The 17,831-nt window shown below is 42.5% G+C and overlaps 1 protein-coding gene across 7 annotated transcripts in view; it reads right to left on the bottom strand.

Annotated features, from left to right (window-relative positions):
• Positions 1–11,705, bottom strand: part of LDB2 (LIM domain binding 2) — a 459,965-nt gene extending 448,260 nt beyond the window's left edge. For 3 of the 7 annotated variants that reach the window (XM_006054966.4, XM_006054968.4, XM_006054969.4), the window contains exon 1: positions 11,308–11,704. In XM_006054966.4, coding sequence (XP_006055028.1) covers positions 11,308–11,439 — 132 coding nt within the window. In that variant the 5' untranslated portion in view covers positions 11,440–11,704. Of the gene's footprint in view, positions 1–11,307 lie in introns of all 7 variants that reach the window. The other 4 variants (XM_006054963.4, XM_006054965.4, XM_006054964.4 and 1 more) reach the window with 2 other exon arrangements.
• Between the last annotated feature and the right edge of the window lie 6,126 nt (positions 11,706–17,831).

Genomic DNA, 17,831 nt, shown 5'->3' with positions numbered 1-17,831 from the left:
GGATTGGGGGCAGGAGGAGAAGGGGATGACAGAGGATGAGATGGCTGGATGGCATCACTGACTCGATGGACATGAGTCTGAGTGAACTCCAGGAGTTGGTGATGGACAAGGAGGCCTGGCGTGCTGCGATTCATGGGGTCGCAAAGAGTCGGACATGACTGAGCGACTGATCTGATCTGACCTGATTAGGAAATCAACATTTTGCATGACTTATATCACTTATTTTGCAAATGGGACAGAGAATCAGGGCAGCATAATCATCATCACCATCCCCCTTCCTACCATCATCATCACAGTTCCCACTTATTGAGCACTTACTGTATACCAGGCATTTTTACACATGTTGGCCATTCACCTGTCAACTTAAAACTCAGGCTAAGAAAACAAGGGTTCAGAACAGTTAAATGACCTCCCTAAGATGACACAGCAAACAAGAGGGAGAGCCAGGGTTTGGCTCAAAATCTGATTTATTGTAAGCCATTCTTCAGTACAGATCTTTACATTCCACTCATGCTACTTTTTTCACACCAAATGGGAAAAAAACAAAAAAGTTGTGTATGTTTCCTAACCAGAAGCTTCATATGTACACAAACACAATCTGATTGGGTTCAGGATGTCTCTCGTCTCGGTCTCTCTTTTTGACTCTGTCATATATACATGCCCGCGTTGCACGCAAACACACCCAAACACATCATACAGGTCCTAGTTAGGCTCAGTGGTAAAGAATCTGCCTGCCAAGCAGGAAGCAAGTGACACAGGTTCAATCCCTGGGTCAGCTTCCTGGAGGAGGAAACGGCAACCCGCTCCAGGATTCTCGCCTAGAAAATCCCATGGACAGAGGGGCCTGGCGGGCTACAGTCCATGGGGTCACAAAGAGTTGGACATTACTGAACACACACACAACATATACTATTATGTTCCCATATTTTCTGTTATGCTAAACACTTGAAAAAAGCTAATTCATGGCCCAGAAAGCACTTTCTCAAGACACAAAGTGCTCCAGGAAATGTAAGGTATTATCACAATTTACATCATAATTCATGGCTGTGAGCCCTCCGGTAGATCCAAGGAGAGGAAATGGTAGAAAGAGCAAATGAGAAAAGTATAAATGTTTTTCATCAGAAGTCGGGAGATTCCCAACAGATTCATACCACCCAGAGGGCAAAGTTCTCAGTTCAACACTGCCTGCCTTCACAGAAGAAATTCTTTTCAGGCTCCTTTTTTTTTCCACCTGGTAGATATAGCAGAACATTCTGTGAATTTTCACTCAGCTATTAGGTTCATAGATTCTTTTCCAACTGGAGCTACAGATGATTGTTGGGAAGATTCAAGGTAAAATCCAGTGTCAGTGTAGAAAGTCCTTGTTGTCAGTGTCCAGTCACTCAGTCGTGTCCAACTTTTTGTGACCCCATGGACTGCAGCCTGCCAGGCTTCCCCATCCTTCACCATCTCCCAGAGCTTGCTCAAATTCACGCCCAATGAGTCAGTGATGCCATCCAACCATCTCGTCCTCTGTAGTCCCCTTCTCCTGCCTTCAATCTTTCCTAGCATCAGGGTCTTTTCCAATGAGTCAGCTCTTTGCATCAGGTGGCCAAAGTATTGGAGCTTCAGCATTCGTCTAGCCAATGACTATGCAGGGTTGATTTCCTTTAGGATTGACTGGTTTGATCTCTTTGCTGTCCAGGGGATTCTCAAGAGTCTTCTCCAGCACCACAGTTCAAAAGCACAACATAACTTCCTTTATTCAACAGACGAATTTTGCATATCAACTATGTGCAATGAGGCACTGGACAGACAATTATAAAGGAGATGGCTGAGCCTTTTGTCCTCACATGGTACACATTCTATTGAGGATAAGCAGACACTTAAATAAACTACAAGCAAGAAAATACCAGCTTGCTATAATTCCTTCATAAAAAGTGATCAGGGCATGGGATAGAAAGTGAGTGAGGTTGTATGTCTGGCAAGAGGCAATTTTAACTGAGGTGATTAAGGGAGTCTCTCTGTGACAGGGGTTGATCCAAAAAGGCCCTACTAAGTGCTAGGAATCTCCTCTTTGATGGTCATTACTTTCTTTGGGACATTGAATCAATTACCTGCAAATCAGGCCAACACCATGCCAAATTCCAATTCATTTAACTTTCCCAATACTCACACATTCAAAAAACTAGATCATGGCATGGCAAATAGATGGGAAAAAATGGAAGCAGTGACAGACTTTATTTTCTTGGGCTCCAAAATCACTGCAGATGGTTGACTGCAGCCATGAAGTTAAAAGATGCTTGCCCCTTAGGAAAAAAGCTATGACAAATCTAGATAGCGTATTAAAAAGTAGAGACATCACTTTGCTTACAAAGGTCCATATTGTCAAAGCTATAGTTTTTCCAGTAGTCATGTATGGATGTGAGAGTTGGCCCATAAAGAAGGCTGAGTGCCTAAGAATTGATGCTTTTGAACCGTGGTGCTAGAGAAGACTCTTGAGAGTCCCTTGGACAGCAAGGAGATCCAACCAGTCCATCCTAAAGGAAATCAACCCTGAATATTCATTGGAAGGACTGATGCTGAAGCTGAAGCTCCAGTACTTTGGCCACCTGATGCGAAGAGTTGACTTATTGGAAAAGATTCTGACGCTGGGAAAGATTGAAGGCAAGAGGAGAAGGGGCGGCAGAGGATGAGATGGTTGGGTGGCATCACCGACTGGATGGACATGAGTTTGAGGAAGCTCCAGGAGTTGGTGATGGACAAGGAAGCCTGGCATGCTGCAGTCCATGGGGTCGCAAAGAGTCGGACACAACTGAATGACTCAAAACAACAACGACAACAATACTTATAAGTGCTATTAAAAAGGAATCTGTATATGCATTCTCCTGCTAAGCGCAAGGGTGTTGAGGTACAGACAAGCTTGGCATGTTAATGGATCCAACTAAGTCTCTTTTGGCTGGAATTTGCTGAACATCCATCAGGAAGCAGCAGATCAACAGAGTCTTCAACCAAGAGTTCGGATTTTAGAGCTTATTCCAATGAGAGAGGAGCTGGAGAGTGATGTGCTCTGATTTCTGCTTCAAAAATATCACCTTGGCTGCTTATGGGAAAACAGATCATGTATTAGGAAGAGGGAGCAGAGAGGATAGTTAGGAGATCATTCAAATTCAAAAAAGAGCATGGGGACCTATGGTGTCCCTAGAACAAGGGTGGTTCCCCTTCTTCAGAGGAATCTACAACTGTGGATGAGATGGTTGGAAAGCATCATTGATTCAATGGACATGATTTTGAACAGACTCTGAGAGATAGTGAAGGACTGGGAAGCCTGGTGTGCTGCAGTCCATGGGGTGGCAAAAAGTCGGACATGACTGAGTAGCTGAACAACAACCACATCATTAATGCTCAGCGTTGTTTTTAATTGGAAGGCTGAAACTTCAAACTGGATTGGTTCATAATGGTGCTGGAGAAGACGTTTGAGAGTCCCTTGGACTGCAAGGAGACTAAACCAGTCAATCCTAAAGGAAATGAACCCGGAATATTCATTGGAAAGACTGATGCTGACGCTAAAGCTCCAATACTGTGACCACCTCCTGTGAAGAGCTGACTCATTGGAAGAGACCCTCATGCTGGGAAAGATTGAAGGCAGGAGGAGAAGGGGACGACAGAGGATGAAATGGTTGGATGGCATCACTGACTCAATGGACATGAGTTTGAGTAAACTCCGGGAGATGGTGAAGGACAGGGAGGCCTGGCGTGCTGCAGTCTGTGGGGTCACAAAGAGTCATACATGACCGAATGATTAAACAACAATAAGAACAAAAACTGTCAGTGAAGTGAGGGCAAGGGGTGGCAGTCAGGGTTCCATCAGAGAGTAGGAAGCCTTCGCCAGTAGACTTTGGGTAGTCAAAAGATTCAGACCCTGGAGACACCCATGCATAGACTTGGTCTTCACCTCTCTGAGCCTCAGCTTCCTTATTCGTTAAAGAAGAACCAGAACACAGGCATCTGGGGCTGGCGAGTGCATCACAGGAAGAGATCCATCTTATCTCTAGTCATGGGCAGGCATTTACTGTAAAGACAGTAGCCTCGCAGGGAGCTAAAGGAGGCTGCAGGGTTAGGAAAGAAATCTTGTGTCCCACGAGGAAAACTGACGTGGACAGACTGTCTCTTAGCATCAAACTAGGACAACCAGAAACCAATACAAGTTGGAAGGGCTCTTCCCTCTTTGCCTTTCGTTTTCCTACGATTCTTAATTGATTCCCTGCAAAGGAAGCCAACATCATGCCAGATTCTAATTTACTCTCCTCATCCTGTATCCCACCAAAGTTGGGTTAGTTTTTCTCCTCATCCCACTGATGTTTAAAATAATTAAACCACCGTCTCCCATAGAGCAGACCTGAGACAAGTCAAGCGCTGAATGGAAACCTAAATATTTTAAGTTGAAAAAAATTAAACTCTTAGATAACGATACATAGTATTCCACAACAATTCCAGTGGCTCTTCAGATAAGATCACGTCCATGAATACCGAAACTATCCATTCTTCAGTAGATAGATGTGATTGCGGTCTCTTTTTTGATAACCGGGGTATATGCTGCAGCTCTGATGCCATCCTTTGGAACTTCACATGGGCCCTTTTGAAATGAGCCAGACATTCGAGAGGCAAATAGTCCAACCAGGTGAGGTAGATGGGGTCAACTTTCCAGCCACTGCCAAAGTCAATCTATGCAAGGAAAAAATGTATTCAACCAATACATTTCCACAGGCAAAACTAGAATCCTCTCTAGTATTTCTTATCTCAGAGAAGTGCTGCGGTTAAGAGGATAACTTCTAAAACTAAACTACCATCCGTGCGGCCTTAGACAATTTACATAACCTTTAGTTTTTCTTCATCAGTAAGGCTGCACAGGTTAGAAGTACCAATTTGAGGTGGTAATTATGAGGGTGACGTGAGTTGACCTACAGAATGTACTGAGCACCTTGGGAACCCTCCACAGATATTAGGGACTATCATCATGACTACTTTTCAGAAAGGTGTGCCTCTTTCAATAGTCAAAGGCACAGTGTATTAACCCAACAGCGCAGTTCAGTCGCTCAGTCTGACTCTTTGCGACCCCATGGACTGCAGGACGCCAGGCTTCCCTGTCCATCACCAACTCCTGGAGCTTGCGCAAACTCATGTCCGTTGCATCGGTGATGCCCTCCAACCATCTCACAGGCGGCTTCACTGTAAGAGTTGGTGTTGTATTCTGCCCTTGGTTACCAAATGGTAAGCTTCTAAACACAGAAAATGTCTTAATAGTCTTTGCATGTCCAGACATTGATACTGTCATTGCCTGAAGTAGGAAAATTCTTGAAGGAATGGCTGAAGTTTGTCTCAAGTATTAATAGGTGCCTGTGTTCAGATGCACGTGGCCAGAATTTAAATGTAAAAAGAAAACCTAAGCTCAGATTGATAAGAAAAAAGGAAAGAAAAAGAAAGAAAGGAAGAGAGGGAGGGAAGGAGGAAAGAAAAGAAAGAAAGTGGAAGGAAGAAGAAAAAGGAAAGAGGAAAATAGCTTGTTTAGGAAATCACAAAGATATATGTAATACCTACCTTAGCTGAAAATGTTTTTAAAGCCCCGTTTTCTGCTACCTTCAAAAAGAGATTGTTTTTCCAGATCAATTATATTCCGCAACCCACCAACTGAATCCAAATAAGTAAGTTTATGAATCTTGTTCTTGAGAATATCTGGCGTTGTTTGTTTTATGCTGTGTTTGCTCGCTCGGAAAGGGGGTGTTCTGTGGCCCACATGAAAATGAGTTCATGTGGACAAACGTAATAAAAGGAGATTTATAGCCCTATCTCCATACAATTTAAATTAATTTCTTTCTGAAACCCAAACAAAAAGCTAAATGCATAAAGGATGCATACTGTTTAAATCCTATATCATAATTTACACACCAAAAGGGGGGAGATTTAAGTATGCATTGATTTTAGGCTGATAAGAATCTGTGTAGAATGGTGTTGAGAGATTTCTTTTTTTCTTCTTGGCCTCCTACGAATAGTTAGTTTGCAGCAATTTTTAATTAAAAACAGTTCCCATAGTAAGAAAATGGAAAAAAAAAAAAAAAGACTTCAGGAAAATAAAATCGGTACAAGAGTCCTGCAATTTGTTTTCTGAGGCCTTGTAGAGATCTTGAAAAATAAGAGAGGTTGGGAGTTCTCATTTTTTTAAAAAAAACTTCAGTTTTGGTTTCATTTAACATTTTCAAAATAGCTTTCCTTACCACTACTAACCCACCCTCCGCTCCCCACTCCTCACCACCCCCCTTCGAAAAGCTTGGAAAGTTCTGTGCTTAACACTGAAAATCATTCATATGCCTCAGAGTAACAGCACCATTTTTCTTTCTAAATTTCTAAGGGGAAAAAAAGGAAAAAAATCCAAGTTTATCACAAAGCAGTTTTCTTTTTTTTTTCCCCACCTATCCAAAATACCTAATCTCATTTTAACTAGGCTCCATCTGAACATCAATGATACTCAGCTAGCCCATGAATAAACATGATGTTACAAGGGAAACCCTGTGACTAAAGTATATAAAAATGCAGCTGAAAGAAAAGCCTGAGAGCCCTCCACCCCCTTCCACCCCCTCCCCGGGGAGCTGGAGAGTTGAACTGAGGCGGGGCTAAAGCAGCAGATTTAAATTTCAAGGTCTTCAAATATTTTCGACGTTCATATTAAATCCTGTAAAACTAAACACCGTAATTCTAAGAAAACCCTTGTGCCCACAGTGGCTTCCCATTGTAATCACCGTCTTCTCTTTGGGAGTGGAATGTGTAATACTGATACAAGGGGAAAAGCCCTCAAAACAAAAGAAACACATCATGGTACCCACACTTTCCCGATGGTTGTGGCATTTCATCAAAATCAACAGACTGCCAACGTGAAAAAAAACTATATACTTACAAACCTTTTCATTGGAACAGAGACATTTTTGGTCTTTGAATGAGGAAATAAGGTATAGAAAAGTTACCTACAGTAACCAAAATTTTTATAACTTGATTAAAGTTCCTTAGATTCTATAAAAATCTGACATTACTGAAATCCTTTCACTAAAAATGAAGGTCACCATGATGATCTTATATTTTACCTATACATATTTTTTTTTTATCTTGTAGCACAGACCTCAGGAAATGAAAATAACACTGCTTCTTCTATTATTATTGAAGCTTGTTACAGAACAAATTCTGAAATCTTTAGGACATAGGTTTATGTCCTATCTGATTATACTCTGTGTGCAGCGTTAAACAAAAAATTATGCAGTTCTGTTCTCCCAAAAATACATTTGAGACAGCAAGATGGTTCAAATAGTAAATGAATTTGCGAAGACCTCAGGTCAATTCATGGTAATATACACAATGGAAAACAGCGTAGCCCTCTTCCTACTGGCTAGGATACAGATCAACATTGAGGAAAAACTCCAAGAGTTTCTCTTAATTTCAACTAAAAAGAGGTTGGGGGGGGGCATCCATGCATTTCTTTATGAAATTCCACTGAGATTCTGGTGTTGCAAAGAAATTTTTATTTCCCAGAATAGCTGGCAGCATTGAAAACATATTTATGTTGTATTGGTTTGCTTTGTAAAGCATTCATATTCCTTTAAAAAGAAATGAGATCCCATAATTTCTTAGACACTTGCTTTCCTTGGCCACAGAGATTAGGGATCTAAATTGCCTCATGATGAAATAAATGTGGAGAGGTGGAGATGAGCAGTTTTAGGGCACTGGGAAGTTGGTCCCTAAAGCAGCTTCAGGAGGTACCAGCACCCCCAAAGGCATCAGAATTGTACTTCTCAGGAATGATGCCAATTTCAGTGACACTGGGCTTCCCTGGTGGCTCAGAAGGTAAAGAATTAATGACATAGCTAAACTCTCTCTCCTCTGTCATTTACTGATTCATGATCGCGTGTTCACAGACGTTTCTTGTACACCTACTTTGTCCCAGCAATTGCTTGCTTCCAGCGCTGGCCTTAAACAAGACTGCCAGGGTTTCTCTCTGCAATATTTTCTCCACTATGACTATTTTCACATTACCATTTGCAATTCTGAACTAAATACCGTGAGCCAAGAAATAATGTCTTTGCTCATTACTCTGGTTCATGACACTTTGTTCATACTGAAGGAAACCAAACCCTGGACTTCGAAAGAATCTGGATTTTCAAATTAAAGGGGCCTTGCAGGGGATTTGCTGATGAGGAAACAAGATCCATGCCAACAAGTTAGTAAGTGAAGAAACAAGTTTGAAACAGGATTAACTCCCAATCCTGGGTTCTTTAAGACTACCCAGCTCCTGAAGGGCTCTGACTGGATTTAACTGGAAGAAATGCATCAATCCCAGAAGAGAACGTTCTGGGGGGATAGAAAAAAGCAGGAAGGTAGGTGGGCGCCATGCTTCTTCTTCACAACTTTCTTTCCTTTCCATAAAGAAGGATGTTTTCAAGAAATTTCTGCAAACTTGGTTACAATTTTTTTCATCGCAAATGGGATGTGCTACAATTTCTTTCTAGGCAAGTGTACATTCAAAAAGGAATGGAGAGTCAAGCGCGTTCCCAGGGGTGTGCGTGTGTGAGTGCAAGTGTGTGCGTACATGTGTAAGGAGTCGATGAAAAACACCAAGTAATATAGAAGCAGGAACCTGAAGAGAGAAAGAAAGAGGGTCGGCCTCTCTTGGCCAAAATGGATGGATGCACAGGTTACATTCTAAAAGTGATCTGGCAACCAACTATTTGATTTTGCGTGTGATTATAAACTGATAACTCTTTCTGGATATTACTGTACTTTATTCCAGCCCATCTCTCCCTAGGGTTCAGAATAACTTCATCATAAATAATCATCCTTGGTAAAGGCACAATGCAACTTTTTCAAGAAAAGTTAGTCTTTTCTAAACCCTTTTTTTCCGTTATAAACTTTGACCAGTCTAATACTGAATGTTAAGATTTATGTATCTTAGGAGTACTTATTTGGTTCTCTCCTTTTTTTCATTATGAAATGAAAGCAAACTTATGGCCTCGGGTTCATGACATCCTTTACTGCTTGGCAAAGCAAAACGGAAGCGTCAGAGTAATTATTTGGATAATTACTTTAAAAATCTAACTAAGGGAAGAAATGTTTAAGGTAGGCTCTAGAACATTCAGTTCTAGAAACAGTTTTCCATGCTTTTTTGTCAGCCAGAGAGGTTTTAAAACATCTTTAAGATCTGTCATAGCAAGATTTCCTTCTCTAGTTTCTCGAGCTACGAAGCAGCTTTTGTACTTAAAAGTAATACCCCAGGATCCAAAAGTTAGGAATTCCTTACTTTAGCTCTCACAAAAGATAATGTGCCATTTTTAAGAAACATGCCATGAATGAGGGGCTTTCAAAGGTTTTCTCTCACATGTGAAACAAATGTAGGCACCTTATTGCATCCTACAGATTTTTATGAGGACCAGCGTAGAGAAGTCTTCCAGCTGAGTATGCTACTCAGAACTGGCCAGGTGATAATTAAGGGACACAGGAGAACACACACGTCTGAGAAATCTGCCTGCTCCCCTAACAGAGAAGGTTGTTGGGAGGAAAACCTCCTCCTACAACTCCACAAAAACTTTCTAAGATATAAGATGAACACGGGTTGTTTTTAAATCCTGCTGCTCTTCAACAATCGATCCATCAAGGCCCCTGGTCTCTTTTTTTTTTTTAAAAAACTAATCATATTTCAAGACATTTTTTTTTACCCCAAATCTGTGTTGCAATTATGTGTGCCTGAACTAGAAGACATTCTCTATCCTCCTAATTTAGAAAGCAGGCTGTGACAAACAACAGTTTGGGTAAGAGTTGACGATTCCAATACACAGTCGCAAAGATCGGAATGACATTGAAATATACACACTGTAACATACAATCTCAACAACACACATATATCATTTATATCCAAAGGCTCACCACCCTTTGCACAAGAGTTTACACTTGTGTCAAAGCTACTGGCTCTTGGGAAGAGCAATAGTATCAAGTATATGTAACATCTATGATGTATTAACACATAAAGAAAACAGCAGTGATAAAGGCAGCTCAGCTCCTTTTTTTTTTTTTTCTTAAATCAGTCCTAGTCCAGCAGTTAGCCAGTCAGAAAGCGGGTCACATCTTGTTAGCTACATTAAATACATTAAACATCAGGAGTTCTCCATGGCTCTATGGACAATTCAAGCAAGTGTATTTTGGGCTCTCATCTAATCATACAACCTTAACTGAGTCCCTTTTTGGAACTGAGAGTCAGTCTTCTACCTAAAATTCTACCAATGCTAGTCCCCGAAAGCTTTTTGCCAGCAACCCTCCAGGTATCCATACTCTGCAGAAAGGACAAAATTCCCAGTGATTTCTACTTTCTAAAGTGACTCTGTGACAAACTCCTTCTCAGAACACTTCAACACAAAGCCCCAACTTAAAGGCAAAGGGGCAGCCCAGCTGTAGGACCTGTCAGCTCAGCCAGCACTGAGGAAAAGTCAGCGGGCACTAAATATTTAAATTGCAGGAGGCATTCTGGAGTTTTTGCATTTACAAAGTTCTCAAAGTCCTGTCTCCCGTGGCTCCCAGAGTTGCTTGCAAGGAGGTGAGGCTCCTATCTCAGGCACCAGATCACAAAATTTGCCAAAAACTCAAGCTGATTTGATTTCTGAGCCAGCTCTGGTGGAAGGGAGAGCCCAGGAGACATCCCTACCCTCCCTGGGAGAGAGTCAAGAACCCCTCGCCCCCAGCAAGTGGTTTCTGAATTTAACAGGGAAATAGACAATCATGTCCCTCCAGGGCCAGTTCTGAAAAGTACCACGGGTGGATCTACTGCCCTTTTCACCTCAATCCTGATGACTTTGAAAAGCAAATGCAGGTCAAAGCAGACTTCCTCTGGGATTTGCTTTTTTTAAAAAAACAAATTATTTTGCTGGATGCCAATGAGCATGGAATCTCTTAGAACTCTATCTCAAGAAACAGTAAGAGGGGACCGACGCGGAGCCTGCAAGACGCCAGAGTTCTGGGAAAGCATTTCTGGAGACCCGACAGGCGAATCAAGTGCTGGGTTGTCTATCTCAAGATTCCACCAGAAACTGTCCCCACCTTCCAAGAGTTGCTGTGCAAGAAACCCAGCGTTCAAACTCGTGGCTTCATCCTGGCGCTCATTTCCACGTACGCGGTAGGATCTAGCGGGACACTTCCCGCAGGATGCAGCCAGCCACGCAGGAAAAGCTCGGGCACAGTTTGGGGGAAGGAAAAAAAAAAAAAAAAAAGACAGCAACACACACCCAAGGTTGAAGTCCTTACCTCTGTGCGGGACTGCAGCCTCTTGTTCATCTCATAGATTCGGTACTCTGGTTGTACCATATAGGGTGTGTGTCTCCTATAGAACGGTCCGAAAGGAGAAGAATAGAAGGGGTCATGTGGTGTGCTGGACATCTTGCCTGCTTGTCGAAAATCAAGCCAAACAGAGTATCAGTAACGTCCATGCAGAGCACATGGGCTGTGTTCTTCCCACTACAAAGTAGCCGCACGCACACGCTCGCACACACGCGCGCGCGCGCATACACACACGCACGCACACACACACACTCTCTCTCTCACACACAGAGGCAGGCAGGCAGGCTGAACACAGTGGCTGGGAACTGCCGTGGGAGCCTCTATAGCGAGAGAGACCGGAGAGCGGGCGGCAGGGAGGAGGGAGCGGGGAGGAGGGAGGGGGGGAGGAGGGAGGGGAGGGAGAGCCGGAGAGCTGGAGCTTCAGAGAGGGAGGGAGGCTGGGAGAGAGGAAGGGAGGGAGGGAGAGGGGAGTTGGATGGCTTTAGGCATCACTGCTTGTTTTTAAAGAAGCAGTTTGTGGAGAGGTCATTTCCTGTCCGCACCGTAGACTAGTTCAAAAAATATCCTTCTCCTCGCAGTCTGACAGGGGTCTAAGGTTTGGTGGGGTTTTATTTTTTGCTTGCCCCTCCAGCCAGGACCCTTCACGACCTGAAGGCAGAGCTTGTTAGCATATAGGTGGTTTAACCGCTCCCAGCTGAGCCCTCAGCCCCAGACGACCACAGCCATTGTCATGGATCAGAGAGGTGACGGCTATAAAACACAGAACCTGGGTGTCCGGGGTCCCCCAAAGCTGAGCCGGTGGTTCACTCCCGGGCAGGCTTCCCTCTGCACTAAGCTCCCTCTGTAGTTTTGGTTTTCCTTGCAGTTTGAGAGCTTGGTGGAGTCTTTGCATTTCAGTCCCTCCCTTGGAGCCCCTTCCTCCCCTGTCTGGCACCCTTCTTCCCAGCCCACTCCCTCTCCTTCTCCCAAAGCTTCACTCAGGCTGCTTTAAGGGGGCCTAGATTCAGGTCACTGAAACATTTTCAGGTTAAAAATAATGATTATTTGGAATGTGGAATGCCCAAGAAACACCCATGGTGCAATGGTCTTCTTTCCCTAGGAGACAAAATAAAGGAAATAAAATCTCCCAAAGCAGACCTCCAAGAAAGATGGGAAAAGCAAGACAGAGAAAACTCCTGCAAAAAATGTCCATGGAAAATTCAGTTGAGTAGGAAATTGCGAATAATTGAGTGGTTTATCCCCAAATAACATGCCCAACTCTGATGGAGACAAGGCCTTTTTTTTCTAAGATGGGTTATGTCCATGAATCTTTTCTCAATCATGGTATATGATAACTGGAAGAAAGCCTGCACCACCCAGGAGAGGGGAGAGGATGTCTATAGTAATGAAATGATCTATATGACAATCAAATTCTGCTGGAACCAATGATAACCAGACATCTACCCCTTAAACAAAGCCCAGATATAAAAGCACAGAAAGTGTAAATGTTTTGAGCCAGTATCTAGCTAGGTCAGTGGTATTAAAGAAAGAAAGCAGAGACTACCAAAAAGCTTGATGCATGTAAGACTTGAATGTAAATGCATGCAAATGAGACATTTCTTCTTTTTAATAAGCAGGTTAATTAACTTTCTGCCCCAACCATGGCTTGGGGTATCTGCAAGTCACTAGCCAACAGGGGATAAGGTATTGCTAATTCTGCAATTTACACTCTTAAGAATACTCAGGCATCAAAATGCCTCCAAATTGCCGTCTTGATTTGTCCTCCATAACTGCATGAAATATTTGCAGAGTCCACCTCAAACTTACAATGCAACCCAATACAGTAACTGTCTCTTGCCAGGATGAGATTAGGGAAGGCCTTACATACACTAAGGCTGGTTGGAAGGCTTCCTTCCAGAGGACCCCAGGGCAGGCCGGCACACTGGGTTTCAGGTTTCATTACAAATCCAAAAGCTGGACCAAATTTGCTGCAAGGTTTGTCAAAACACACAACCTTCTAAAGACAGGATTTCAAACAAATTTGGCTTGATTTATGTTTTGGAATGATGGCCACTGCAAAACCTAACCGTTGCCTGTGTTTAAATTCCCCAACTCAACGCGGCCCAAGAGTTCAGTGCGGCCCAAGAGTTCAGTGCCGCCCAAGTTTGTGTTTACGTGGCTGTCTTGGTTGGAGAATTAAAGTAACACCGAGCAGGCCGGTGCAGTCCCGTACTGATCAAAATTGGGAAAAGCTCAACAATCCATTTAGGGAATCCCTTTCTGAATAAGGTGGAGTTTTGCTCTCATTATTTCTTATAGACCGTTCCAAACGGTTATTGGAAATATTTCTTCCTGTTAATACCTAAAGATTCCAAGTTCGGAAATATCTGATACTGTTCACACATCCACAATTCTCTTCTGACTTGGGGTTCATCCTTATTACAAGTCGAAGGTTGATTATAGAAAGGGAAGTAAGCTTGCCCACGTTTTCCCTTCAGTGTTTTCTCCACTGTCAGCGGGGTAATGCCCAAGCTCATTAAAACTTTCCTCTCTCTGCCTCTCTATCTCTTTCTGTCTGTCTCTGTCTCTCTGTGTCTCTGTCAAACACACACACACACACACACACACACACACAATTTGTTTGTTCGTTTGCTATACTCAGTCTGCCTATAGTTACAATCTCATTTCATGCTGGCAAGCATTGGCCCTTTGGTCCCTTGCTTACGTACAAACCCCTACTCACCCTCCTCTCCAATTAAAGTGGCTCCTGCTCTGTGAACCTTGTTTCTTTTTTCATTACCCATTCACTGATGCGTTCATTCCACACATACTTCATTGGCATTAGAAGACGGCACAACTGAACACTGGCCAGAGAACAGCTCAGCCCCGGCTCTACCGCTTACCTGTCTTGTGAACTTGACCAAGTGCCTTCATCTCTGTATGCCTTGGGAACCTTATTTTTAAATTGGGAAAAATAATTGTAACAATCCATAAGACTGCTGCAATGGATTAGATGAGATGATGCACCGGAATGGATTAGCACCCACACATATGACTGCTCAAAAATGTTACTATTAGGTACCTAATATATGCATAGGTAGGTGCTAGGAAACATAATTTCAAATTGTAGTGTATGCTATGAAAGAAAAAAAATGAAAGTGATAAGAAATATTCAATAATGTCCCCCTTTGCGTAAACTATATTTTCTATATTTTTCTGTTGGAGAATTTATACATAGATGTAGTAATTGCTATTTTTTATGAAGTCGTTACTATGTGGCAGGCACTGTGCTGACTGGTTTACGCAAACATTCTTTGCTAATCTCACAACAAACCTATGTGATTGATGGAATTACTGTCCCTATTTTACAGATATGGAGAGTAGGACTTGGAGAGGCTAAGAAATACCTTCAAGATCAAATACTTAAGGACAGTGACAAGATTCATACCCGTCTGCCTGAGTCTTAAGCATTTTGCTACTTTGAACCTAGGTCCATCCTGCTCATCTTTAGAGCCTCGCTGTTCTTTATCCTCGGTGGCCAGCAGGGTACTGAGCCCTTGGGTAGGTACCCAAGCCATGCGTACAGATTTAATTAGAAAAAAAGGCAAGAGCATGAAATGGCTCTCATAACCTGGATTTTAGTTTTCGTCCTGCTCAGTGTCAGACACCCATTGTCCCCACCGTCCCACTTCTACCCTGAAGCCTTGCCAAACTACTTCTGCTTTTTTCATCGTCCAAATCTTCCAGCACGTACTCTCAAAGTCACACCGTTAGATGTTTAATCCTTTGCATGATCAGGTTACCTGCTTGGTTTTGCCACTTCCCTGCTTCTTTTGTTTTACTGGTTTTTCTTACTCTTTTCTTAAAATTTTTATTTGATATTGGGGTATATTTGATTTACAAAGTGGTGTTAGTTTCAGATGTACAGCAGAGGGATTTAGCTATAGATATGCATATGTTGTCATTGTTTAGTTACTAAGTTGTGTCCAACTCTTTTTGCAACCCCAAGGACTGCAGCCCGCCAGGCTCCTCTGTCCATAGGATTTCCCAGGCAAGAATACTGGAAGTGGGTTGTTATTTCCTTCCTGAAGGGATCTTCCCGACGCAAGGATCGAACCCTCATCTCCTGCTTGGCAAGCAGGTTCTTTACCACTGAGCTGCCAGGGGTTCCCACATGTGCATATCTCTATTCTTTTTCAGAATCTTTTCCCATATAGCTTATTACAGAGTACTGAGCAGAGTTCCACATGTTGTCCAGTAGGTCCTCACTGAGTATCTGTTATACATATATGTATATATTTGTGTGTCTGTGTTAATCCCAACCTCCTTATTTATCCCTCCCCCACCACTAAGGGACCAGCTATGACTCATCTTATTCTGTCACAGCGTTAAGCCTGAGAAGTGAAAGAAATGTGCTCATTTGAAGCCTGTAAATCAACTCTTTTGGGAAACCATAAAGAAATTCAAGAAGCAATGTTTGTATACCATAAGAGTGAACACATCTAACCCCAGTGCAACACTTCTATTACCCCTCAAATTGAACCATGCCAGTTTGCATAGAATTTTGCACGCTGAGTGTTGAATGTGCCCCCAAAGTCCTCTCCACAGACATTCAGGATGCCCTAAAACCTGGCCTGACCTTTGAGTTTGCAACTTCATCTAACTATAGTCACCCTAGGTTTAACCCACAGAGAGTTTATTTTTCCCTTCACTTGAAATACTTGCCAACAGCTTACAAAAACAAAGAATTTCATGTAAAATCCAGATTTTCATCTTCTCTTGAAAAGAAGCTCTGGCACCCCTTGGCCCCATCTCTGCCGCACAGCAGCATGCAGTGGGACCCGTTAGTACCTGTCCGTCCTCCATGGTTTCCATCACCACAGCCTTCACCAGCCTGTGTCCCTAATTTCCATTTGCCTGTCTGACTCATCTAGATATTGGAGTCATTGTCCCTTTCCTTAATCTATCCAATTGCAAGGGCTTCAGTTCCTTCTGCTAAGCTGTGTTTGCTTTAGAAAGCTGGCTTTCTTACCACTCTTTTGTTGTCTCTCTGCCTTTCCTTGCCTTTATCTGTGCCTTTTATTTTTTCTTTCTGCCTCTTCATTCCATAAGCATTTAGCTAACATATACATGCAAGATACAGCTGAAATGTGACGGGCAGATAAAATAAACAGACATGAATATTCTCTTAAAGGATGCACTTTGGAACTTCAGTGACTTGGCTTGAAGCTTGCATTTAGCTGTGTGATCCTAGTCACTTAACTTCACTGTGCCTCGGTTTCCTAACCTGTGAAATGGGCTAATAGCAATCCTATGTTTTTATGAGAATTAAATAAGTCAATAAAAGTGCAAAATTAAACCATACTAGTTTGCATATAATTTTGCAGGTTGAGTATTGAATCACCCCTAAAAGTTCTCTGAACAGACATTGAGGATGCAATAAATTGGCTGGAACAGTGCTTGGCACTTGGTAAGTGTTCATAGTTGCTACTGCTATTATTAGAAAAAGTATCAGGGATTACTCAACCTCAGAAATACACGTAAAATGACACTGTGGAGTGTGAAGGACAGGCTCAGATAGGAAGTAGGCATTAACACTAGAGATAAGGCAGAAATAAATCTAAGGCATCTTAAGGTAGGTATCTTCAAACTCTATCAAAGAAAAGCTAAATAATGTACAAAGAGCCTTCAAGGAAGGAGGAATCTATTCAAACTAGTAAAGTCAAAGAAGGCTTCACAGAGAAGTTGGCATCTGTGTTTATCCTTGAGGATGTGTCAGAGAGACAAAGGTGAGAGTCTGCAGAAAGTCACGACAAGCAGAGGGGACACTAAAGAAATGAAGATATTTGACATCAAGAAAAGTCAAGAAACTTTGCAAAAGTAGAAATAGTAAAAAATGTTGATGCCCTCGAGAAGGCCTTAGGTACCATTTTAAGAAGTTTGCAGTCTGTTGCATGGATCCTGGGGAGCCAATCAGTGACAAGATAAGCCCTTGGTTTGAATGAGAGATTATACAGATATGAGGAGGGTGGCTGGGACTCAGACAGACCCAAGACCTGAAGGAGGCTCTGGGAGGTTAATTTCAGCCCCAGGAATACCTAAAACAGTTACTAAATAACTTCTATCTGGAACAGAGGAAACAAGACCCCAAAGGGATGCTAAAAACTTCTCTCCTTGCTTTTGGCTATCACCTGAAATTGAGATGATTGATGACTTTGCAGAACTCCTAAAGGCCGACTTCTCATCTGGATCAGTTGTCCTGATTCAGGCATTTAAAATTTATAAATGGAGTCAGTCTGCAGCTCAGGAGAGCCTTGCTGACGGTCCCAAAGAACTTGGAAATCTGTCTCAACCTCGAAACTTTGGAGACATCTTGAATTTCCTTTTTTTGTGATGTCTACAGTCATTCTCTACCGTTCTCTTGCCTAAACTAAATTCACTAAGTATTTGTAGTGGCTAAGAAGGCTTCCCTGGTAGTTTGGGCTTCCCTGGTGCCTCAGACAGTAAAGAAT

Source organism: Bubalus bubalis, chromosome 7 (assembly GCF_019923935.1).
Source record: "Bubalus bubalis isolate 160015118507 breed Murrah chromosome 7, NDDB_SH_1, whole genome shotgun sequence".
NCBI classification, from domain to species: Eukaryota; Metazoa; Chordata; class Mammalia; order Artiodactyla; family Bovidae; genus Bubalus; species Bubalus bubalis.
Note: the sequence above shows the minus strand (reverse complement) of the source record. Positions and strands in the feature narration are given on the sequence as shown.